At 37.1% G+C, this 10,595-nt stretch overlaps 1 protein-coding gene across 2 annotated transcripts; it reads left to right on the forward strand.

Moving 5' to 3' along the window:
• Positions 1–5,877: 5,877 nt before the first annotated feature.
• Positions 5,878–10,382, forward strand: LOC149822027 (Transducin/WD40 repeat-like superfamily protein). 2 transcript variants are annotated; one of them, XM_089980595.1, is made up of 2 exons: positions 5,878–6,008; positions 8,419–10,382. In XM_089980595.1, exon 2 carries the CDS (start codon positions 8,454–8,456, stop codon positions 10,131–10,133), a length of 1,680 nt encoding a protein of 559 aa, XP_089836721.1. In that variant the 5' UTR covers positions 5,878–6,008; positions 8,419–8,453; the 3' UTR covers positions 10,134–10,382. The 2 variants fall into 2 exon arrangements, with proteins under 2 accessions (XP_089836721.1, XP_089836722.1); XM_089980596.1 differs by having other exon boundaries at positions 5,906–6,008; positions 8,403–10,382.
• Positions 10,383–10,595: the final 213 nt, after the last annotated feature.

Raw genomic sequence — 10,595 nt, forward strand, 5'->3', positions numbered from 1 at the left:
AAATTTTTTACAAACCGTGAAAAATTTAACTCTGACCATCGAATGGATTTTTTTTTGCAGCTTCTATAACATTCAGACAAAGTTGAGTTTTCATAATTTGGGACCGGTTTAGGACTCGGTTATCGATTCATTGCGAAATCCATGTGTATGTGTGCATGCTTTTATGAATAAATGTTGGACTGTTATTGACTGTTAAAAATATAAGTTTTCTACAGAGAATGAAAGTGTTCGCTTGCGTGATACAATCTGATCCATGTGCTAAGGCACAAGCGTGCCCTTGTAGCCTATATCGAATAGATGGACCAAAGTGTCCATTATGCGTATTGATGCTAATGTGAAGCGATGTTAAGCATGCTAAAATTTTTGCATATGGCTACCATGTACATGATAAGAATGATATGAATGAATAGATGCATATATTATTTAAAGAATAGTCATTGCCCTGTTTATGCTTTCTTGCATGATTTCGAAAAAAAATGAAACATATGCAATGATATCAAATGAAAGGTTTTAAAAGTGCATCCATAGAACCTGAAGTGACCAAATTCATTGGTTGAGACTGTTATATAAATATTGCATATAAAACAAGTAATTAAAAGTTAACCATATAACATTAAAAGATTGATACTCACTAAGAGAAGGTGAATGATAATAGTTTGACTTTGTGGGTATCAAATTGAGCACGAAAGGTTGTTCGTCCCCCAATCACAAAGATAGGGAAACCCTTCACATTAGACTGCAACGTAGATGTACAAAATCTTATAAGTAAAGTTTGATGCATCGGGATAGTAGTATGAAAACTTTTCTCGCTTTTTGTGTCCCTCACCCGACACTGGCGAATGGTGTCTGGACAAGATAAAACCACTCTTGATTGAAAACACTACCTATGCTATGGTCCTGACACAGGACTTCTGCCTGTGTTTATACCCACAGGGTTCTGAAAACTGTAACTTAAATGATTGTGCATTAGATAAGTATGACATCATCATATAAGAAAAAAAAGTTAATTAAAGATAAGAATGAGTTCATGCATTTGATCAACTTCTGCAATGGTAAGTGCATGCATTGTTAACTATTCACGCATGTTTGAATGAATGATTGATTGGAGTTAGTTTCACAAATATATGCTTACATGAGATATTAGCAATGCATGTTAAATTTTGTCGTATTTACTTTTGTTAAATACATGAAAATTTAAACTAATTTCTATTTACTGGTTTCGATTTATGTGTTTTGTATAGTTCTACCTTAGACAAATGTTATCTAACTCTATGAATTTTAATATTTTCAGGAAGTGAGTGAACTCATATGCGACAACGGAAGGCTGCAACGAGAACCGAGTCATGCTTTTCTCAATCTTCAAGTGTATTAGACTGAGAGCAATTTCAATTGCTCAAAAAAAAAACTTTGATGTTTAATTTAATTTGTTAAATATACTTTATTATTAATGTTGAGATGTAATTGGACTTTCATCCATTTATAGTTATTCATTTATTTTAAACTTGATGCATGTATGGATGTGAATGTATACGAGAATGTAACACACCAAGTTTTTGTCCCATTTGGTTTTTTGTTGCTATTTTATAAAAATATATTTAAAAAGAATCATGCTTTTTCGAGAAATAAAATTTGGGGCGTTACAAGGTCATAAAAAATTCTCAAAGTAGAAGAATTTTCTACAGATTACAGAAACTGGTCTATAAAATTTTTTAAATTGGGTTCAGTCTTAGAATTTTTTCTGATTTTATTAGAACTAATTTAATGTTCTGTTTTTTGAGTTGTATCCCTGACATGTTGGAGCAACCCTAGTTAAATTTTGAGAGTCAAATCAGATCCCTGTGAGTCTTATTAGATTTTCTAAAATCTGATTAACGGTGACCCGAATTACAGTTTGTCATGTATGAATTGTTTAATTGTTAATTACATGTCTTATTTGAGATAAATTGCAATAAGCATGCCAATGAGCTGATATTTATGCTAATTAGTTGTTGTTTATGTTGTTTCACATATGTTGTGAATTTATATTTAATTGTGCAATTGTATCATAAAACATGAGCAATGAAAAATCCATGAACGAATGGATGCATATGTCAAACCATAAATGAATGAAAGGAGTACAAATACAATTGCAGGTATGCATATTTCATGGTGCATGTGAATGAGTGTAATAAGCATGGTCTTGGCTCATGTGGGAGTCGGGTGAGAAGGAATCGAGGGTGCTTGCAAAGAAACTAGATAAGACATGCCATAAACACTTAAATGTCTCGTGAGGAATGATGCTTGAGATATTACTTCGTGAGGGAGTTGAACAACAATCAATTTGGATGGGTTAAAGTGGCCTTGTGATATAGAACCTCCCTTGGTGAGGTTTGGGCAAAGTTGGTTTGTATGCTGAGTGCACTTGTAATTAAAATAAATGAGCCTAATAACTAATAACACCTATAACCCATATAAATTTAGAGGACCACCTTAGAGAGGGTGAGTGGTACACAAGACCGAATGATCATGTTTTTGTTTTGAAGAGCATGGTGTCTCTGTGGTTCTCAAGTCGTCGGTCATAGGGGGTTGGACTACCGTGTGACCTAGGTGGTATGTTCAGAATTTCTGCAGAGTAGGAATTGATTTCGTGTTGCATCACTGAGAGATTCTCTTTGTTATGGACTGCTCTAGTGATACGCCAAGGGCGTTCAAACTCTTTAATTCAATGAGATTAATAAAATGCATGGCGTCAGAGTTATGAATGGCATGGGCATGTACCCTTACTGGCCAGAAAAGAGTAATAATAATAATGAGTTCAAATCACTTACAAAATAAGCAATAGTTAACTGCAATTTTATATTATTTTTCTGCTTTATCAATGCATTATCTCTGAATTTGATTGTAGCAATGATAATTAATTATATGTTGTGATGCATGTTTTAATTGATATATGCGATTGTGTCAATGCATATTTCCTACTTTGAGTGATATTTGTGTTTATGTGGTTGGTGCAACCTATTGGGGTTGTGGTTTGATGCCCTTACTTTGATATTTTATAGGTAGCACTTAGGCTGGGGTGATAGAGGATTGCTCGACGGCGTCAGGCAAATGGCCACGTTCTTCTTTTCTGGAGAATCCAAAATCATTTTTTATTGTTTTATCTTTTTATTATTGAAATATAAACTTTGAATTATTTAAGCATAAAATAATATTAAATTTGAAAGTTAATGCTTAGATTTAGTGCATGTAGAGTTGAGTTATTGTAACCCCCCAAAGCTGCATTGGATTTCAAAAAGAATTTATTTTGCTGTGTTGTTATTTAAAAAAAAAATCTTAAAAATTCTAATATAATTTTGGGGCGTTACAACATTTCTAATAAAATAATATTTTTTTATCATTTTTACATTGAAAAAATGTGAGTCTTATTCGAAACTCGAGTCGGGGCCAGGTCTGGTATGAAATTTCATAAACTATACCCAGGTTCATGTATTAATCGAACCTTCAGGTCCTGGGTCTTAATTGGGTCTTCTTATTTGTCACCATACCCAAACCTTATAGGGTTTGGTCAGAGTAAACTCGACCCGTTGAGACACCTAATGATGTCAAGGTGTGCACCTCATACGCCTTGAAGTGCATGCCTCATTTTGGCATGATCAAATTAGGTGAAAACCCTCATTTTGACCCAAAATTTATTTAAAAAAATGAAAACAAAAATAGGGCCCCATGTTAGGATGCTTCCCTTTTTGTCTCTGCCCCTCTTTTCCTCCCCCACCCTCATCTTAACCATTTCAGCCACCACCACCGGCGGATCTCTCTCTCTCTCTCTATCTCTCTCTCTTGAAAGAACAAGAAGAGAGGAGTGACTAAGCACACTCTCTCTCTCTCCTTTCCTCTTATTTTTCCTTTTTTCCTCACCTTTTCTTCTTTTTTTGACCTCCTTCTCTTGTCTTTAGGGGTGGCAATCGGGTTGGGTTGGCGGGTTGGGTTGGCGTGTCAGCATACCTCAACCCAAACCCGATCCGTTTATTAAACGGGTCGGCTGTGGCAAACACGAACCCGACCCGTTTAATAAACGGGTAACCCGACACGACCCGCCAACCCATTTAATAAATGGGTTGGGTCGGGTAAACGGGTTTTCAGGTTCGCGGGTCAGGTTGGCGGGTCGGGTTGGCGGGTTGACGGATCGGGTTGGCAGGTTGGCGGGTCGGGTTGACGGGTTGACGGGTCGGGTTGGCGGGTCGGTTTGACGGGTTGACGGGTTGACGGGTCGGGCAGACGGGTTGGCGGGTCGACCCACCCACCTAACCCGTTTATTAAACGGGTCAGCCGGGTTGGCGGGTTGGCATACCCCCAACCCGAACCCGACCTGTTTAATAAACGGGTTACGCGGGTCAACCCGTTTATTAAACGGGTTGGCTTAATCCCAACCCGAACCCGCCTAAGAGGCGGGTTGGCGGGTCGTGTCAGAAATTGCCACCCCTACTTGTCTTCATCCTTCTTTCTTTCTTTTTTATTGTAGTTGGTACATACTCATGTTTGTGTTTGGTAGTGTAGGCTTTTAGTTGTTTCCTTAGTTGTTACAAAGACTATGAGAAGTTTTGATATGATAGCATTTTCTTTTAGAAAATTTTTGCTTGTTTGTGTAGCATGAGAAAAACAATACGAGAAATTTTTTGATCGTTTTTTGTTCATGAAAAAATTTTCCTTCTATATTAAGTGCTAACAAATGGTATTTTCACGTTTATTTTTAGGATTGTATTGAAAAAGAAATCAATTACCTAAACCCCAATAATAATAATAATAACATATATAGCCTATTGAAAGTGTGCATTTTTGAAGAAATTGCATTTTCATGTTCCTTGCTCTATATGTGTTGCTTTGTGTCATGGTGACTGAAACAAAGTTATTGTGTCTGTAAGTTGGGGGTAAGGCTTCATTCTATTGAACAAAATGATAAGTACATCAACTATACAAATAGACAAAATAACTAAGAGAGTCACAGCTAATATAAGTAATTAGATTAAGAAGGTTTACATAAATGAACAACAGAGCATGAATAAATTTTTCATAATGTTAGAAGAAAACCTGAAGAACAACGTAGCATCCCCAACCAGGTTCAAAAGCACTAAATTTTCACCACCATCATCAGAAAAGAGAGAGAGAGGGGTGTCTCCGCTGCCCCTTCTTCTCCTCTGTCGCCGCTGTGGTGGTGGTGCACGAGAGGAGAGAGAGGTGGAAGTCAATGGTGGAGATGGTGTTTGTGTAGGAGAGGAAAGATAGGTCAAAGTCGATGGTGGTAAAAGCTGCCTGAGAAGATTGCCGAAAGAGGACACTGCCGGAAGAAGACACTGCAAGGAGGAAGACGCACACTGCAAGGAGGAAGACGCTGCCGAAGGAGGACGTTGCGAGGAGGCGTCTCTCACCAGCTGCAGCAAAACAAAAGAGGGGCCTCGAGCCCTAGCTCAGAAAAACTTTGATATGAGGTGGGAGAAATTTTCTTATAAAAAAAAAGGTCTTTTTAAGAAAATTCTCAAAAAGATAAATTTTCTCTCATTTAGGACATAAAAAACTTACAGTTTTTTTCAGTTTGTATCACTTTTCCTGCATCTTTCCCACTTTTAAAGATGCCCTTTGTGCATATTTTCTTTCAATGTTTGATTTGCAATATATATGGTGCCTAATGTCATCCGTTTTCTTGCATGAAGGTTCATTTAATGCTATTTGTGATTGTGAATGTTCATTGTTAAACGATAAAAACAGTGTTTTTTCACAAGATTTTGTATTTCTCGCGAAATTAGCTTTTTATCAAAATATCGTGTTATTTTAGCGAGAAATTGAAAATCTCGTCAAGAAAACTCCAAGCTTTTTGTTTTGTTTATTTCACTCAACAAAAGAAACGAGACGCCCTTTCCCTCGTCGCCCTTTCTTATTTCCTGCGAACCCTAGGGCCATTCGGAGGTTTTGGCTCGTGAAGAGGCGTCGACAACAGAACTGGCAGTAAATTGGTGTGAGGCGTCGGCAGCAGTCTGGTGAGTCGAATCTGCCTCTCTCTCTCTCTCTCTCTCTCTCTCTCTCTCTCTCTCTCTGGGTGGCAGGGGACTGGTGTTGGTGTTGGTGCTGGTGGAGGTTTTGGTGGTGGGCTGGAGCAAGGAGTGAAGTTGGAGGTTGGTGCTGTCAGTGGTGGAGGTATGGGCGATGGAGGAGGATTTTCTTTTCTTTTTTGAGGTCTAGGTGGTGGAGAAGAGGTTGGTGGTGGGTTTGGTGCAGGAGCAAGTGTTGGAGTTGGGATTGGTGGAGGTGATGATGGACTGTTTTCCTATTTTAGTCTTTTGTCACTATGCATATGCATGAATAAACTCACATCTTCTTGAAAACAATGTGTAGCATATGAGAAGTGAAAGAACAGGGTTAATTCTTAGTTTTTTTCACTAATAACATGGATTGCTATCTTTATCTACCCTACCCCAAATTTAATGTGTTTTTTTTGGTATATATACTGTTAATCGAATACTTGAGTCAAGGGATTGCTCATTAGGAAATTATTCTTGTAGTATAAGATGACTTTTATGTGGCTTGTTTAAATTCTGTTTTTCACTTTTCATTGTGAAACTGTTTTTTTGTATTCCGCTAAGAATTTGTGCTATGCAAGACAGGTAACATTTAGGTGGGTGATTAAGCTATTAAGCATGTCTTAGTTCTGGTTATGCTCTCAAGTTCAAATGTGTTACATAGTTGTCATATTGATAATTGTACAAAAGGAAGTAGCCATTTTAAAAGAAAATGAAGCTTGTCGTTTGATCTTATTGATGTAGTTGTTTTTTTCTTTTGAGAAAGAATGTGTACTTCAATTTGTAGGTAGATATTTTCACATTACTTATTTATGATTTTGGAGTGCCATCACTAAAGTCATTAAGAAAGCTTTAAACACTTCGTGGGTGACGGTGGGGTATAACTATTGATCCTCACATTACTTATTTATTCAAAGTAGATTTTATATTTGTTTTCATGTAAAATTTAATTGTATAATTAGTTTTTAATTTATTTATTTATTTATTTATTTATTTATTCATTTTGAGATTTTTTGTGAAAATATTTGATTTTTCATATTTTCTAATATTTTACAGATAATAACTCGAGAAAAATAAAAGTATTTGAAAATCTCACGAGAAATTCATAGCCGAGAAATTGTTGTTTTAAACTTTTGTCACCATGACTGCTAGCAATATGATATAATAACATATATTGTATTTTTCCTTGCTTGGAACTTGAGAGCGATTAGGTAGCTTCCCTAGTCATTAAGTCTTGTTTCCTCTTAGTGTTCTTTGATGTTTCTGTTGCAAGAGAACTCAAGTCACAAGTGGTATTATTTAGTGAAGTTTTTCATATTTTTTGTTCACCTCTTGTCAAACTCTGAGCAGACTGCTTGAGTGCTAAAAATTAAATTGAATAAAAAAAACTATAATTTGGGTTTCTAAAGGGATTATCCTGGGTTACATAGATATATTATATTAATGCTGGCCGAACTGAGTTTTTACAAGCCCAGCCGAGCCGAACTGTTAAAACTTATGATAATTGTTTTTTATTTCATTAGTGTTAATGTTGTTAACTGTTAAAACTTAAAAATTATATATATATATATATATATATATATACTTTTTTTATATTAGTTAAAAGAGGTCGGGGTAGGCCTAGGAAGACTTGGATGGAGATGACTGTTGTTGTTGTTGTTGTTGTTGTTGTATTTTTGCTGCACCCCCGCACCCAAGTTTTTTGAAAGTGCCACACCCGCACCCGCACCCGCACCCGCACCCGCACCCGCACCCGCACCCGCACCCATGTGACATAGATTGTTAGTGATTTTGTTACTTCATTTTTCATTGAATGCTTGTATTTTATTTGTTAGATACTTAGATAGATCAAGTTGTTGAGTTAATGTTACTTTTACTGTTTTAAATGTTATTCTCATATTTTTTGTTTTTTATTTGATATTTTCTATTGGTTATTGCTTCATGGATAAAGCATTTTTTATTTATTTTTATTTTTAGATATTTTTTAACTTTTTTTAAAAGTTTCTAAAAATATATTTTTGAGGCTTACGCTTTACGCCTCGAGGCTTATGCCTCGCTTCATTTTTGGTGGAGCGCTTCGCTACGCCTCAACACTTTTCACAACATTGTTGTTATTGTATTCTTAGTGCTTCTGAATATCTCATTTTTCAATTTTTTGCCTATGTGCCTTTCACATTTGGATCTAATGGTGGCATCTTTCGAGCAGAAACATGCTGAAAGCTATTAACTTGTGGGTTTAGAATAGTTTGGCCCCTACAAGTGCACACACACATCAGAAAAATTTTGGTTTTATGGTGCCTCTAACTCTCTCATGGTATTCTTCTAGATGTTTTTGCTGACTGGTTGATGCAAAAGCTCATGTTTCCTACAGATACACACAAAAGCAGTGCAAGGCAGTAACTTAAGATGAGTTTGATATCTCAAAATGCTCTATCTAAGAAGCGTTCGGGTGAAACTAAACAGACCGTCACTCAAGATAATGCAGGAGAAGGTGATGAGATTTTCAATGATCCAAAAAGTCAGAGAAGAAAAAAAGAGCATGCAGATTCTGCAGAAAAGAAAAAGCAGGAAGTTGAGCACGAGATGCAGGAGATGAAGAATTTGGAGAGCTTCTTGTTTGGGCCTCTTCATTCTTCTGTTGAATTCGGTAAGGAAGCGGCAGAAGATGCATGGGAAGAGATGAATGAGCGTAGTGTTTATATATGTAAAGATCGATCATCTATTATTGATAATGTCATCTATGAGGATGTTCAGGAAGCATACATGAGTGATGAAGAGGGAGAGTGCCAAGAGCAAAGGAAACCTGTATGGGTTGATGAAGAAGAGCAGAGTACAAAAGTTGACATTGCAAGAACCAACAGGCTCAGAAAATTGAGGAAGGAAGAAGGTGAGAGTTTGATCACAGGAGCTGACTACATGGCCAGACTGAGGTCTCAGTTTGTTAAGCTAAACCCTAGTACAGAATGGGCAGAACTCGGCAGGAAGCCAAGTAATTATGATTCAGGTGATGAACCAGATGAAGAGGATGGATTGGTGGTAGCTCAGGGATATGGCGGCAGTGACCACGATATTCTGCGGACAACCGAGGATGTGGTAGTGAAGAGTAGGGTGAAACTATTGCCTGGACTCCTTGAGTACTCAAGGTTGATAAATGCGAATGCTGAGGAGCCATCAGATGGCCCAATTAGCTCAGTTGAGTTCCACAGAAATGCTCAGTTGCTGCTTACAGCCGGACTTGATAGAAGGCTGAGGTTTTTCCAGATTGATGGCAAGAGAAACACTAAAATACAGAGCATTTTTCTTGAGGATTGCCCTGTTCGTAAAGCTTCGTTCTTGCCTGATGGCTCACAGGTCATCATTAGTGGAAGACGGAAGTTCTTTTACAGTTTAGATATAATAAAAGCCAAGGTTGACAGAATAGGTCCATTGATGGGCAGAGAAGAGAAGAGCTTGGAAACCTTTGAAGTCTCCCCTGATTCTGGTACTGTAGCATTCATTGGCAATGAGGGGTATATTCTTCTGGTTTCTTCCAAGACAAAGCAGCTAATCGGAACTCTGAAAATGAATGGAACTGCTCGTGCCTTGGCATTCACCAATGATGGGCATCAGCTGTTAAGCTCTGGTGGCGATGGGCATGTTTACCATTGGGACCTCCGAACAAGGAAATGCTTCCACAAGGGCATTGATGAGGGTTGTATTACCGGTTCTGCCCTGAGCGTTTCAAAAGATAGTGTTTTTTTTGCAGCAGGTTCGGATAGTGGGATTGTTAACGTTTATAACAGAGATGAGTTTCTTGGAGGCAAGAAAGCACCTATAAAAGCTCTTACCAATCTAACCACTAAAGTGGATGGTTTGAGATTTAATCATGATGGTCAGATATTGGCTACCTTTTCAAGCATGAAAAATAACAGTTTAAAATTGGTTCATGTACCAACTCTTAGTGTATTCTCAAACTGGCCCGCCTTGAAACATAACCTACAGTTTGTGAAATGTTTGGATTTCAGTCCTGGTGGAGGTTTGATGGCCTTGGGAAATGCTGCTGGAAAGGTGCTTTTGTATAAGCTTCACCAATATGAGCATGCATGATTTGACAGAAATAATTTCTAGCTTTCAATTATGTCTGATCTAAATTCTACAAATTGAGTGCTGTTATTTTGAAAATTGAAGATGAATACTTATTTTTCCTGTTGTGATACACTGTCAGTTTGATAAAACATGGTATCTAGTATGACGCACTTTTGAATCTGTTTTTTTCTAAGTCTTGTTCTGTTTGATTGTTTTGAACACTCTGATCTCTTGAGGTGCTGCAATATATGGGAAGTATCCGAACCTCCTTATGGTTACCCATATCCCTAATCCCTATTCTTTATTTTCTTTATCAGGCTTAACTAATTTGTTCTTGATCAGGCTTTGTCTCATACGAAATCAAAAGATAGGGATGATTTCTTCCAGGACATCCCCTATTGAAATCTCACTACTTTTTTATTAATTTGTCATATTTGCTACCTTCACTGAATCATCTGGTTTTGGATTAATCCATGTTTAATG

This window comes from Nuphar pumila, chromosome 11 (genome assembly GCF_984573655.1).
Source record: "Nuphar pumila chromosome 11, dmNupPumi1.hap1.1, whole genome shotgun sequence".
Classification (NCBI taxonomy): domain Eukaryota; kingdom Viridiplantae; phylum Streptophyta; class Magnoliopsida; order Nymphaeales; family Nymphaeaceae; genus Nuphar; species Nuphar pumila.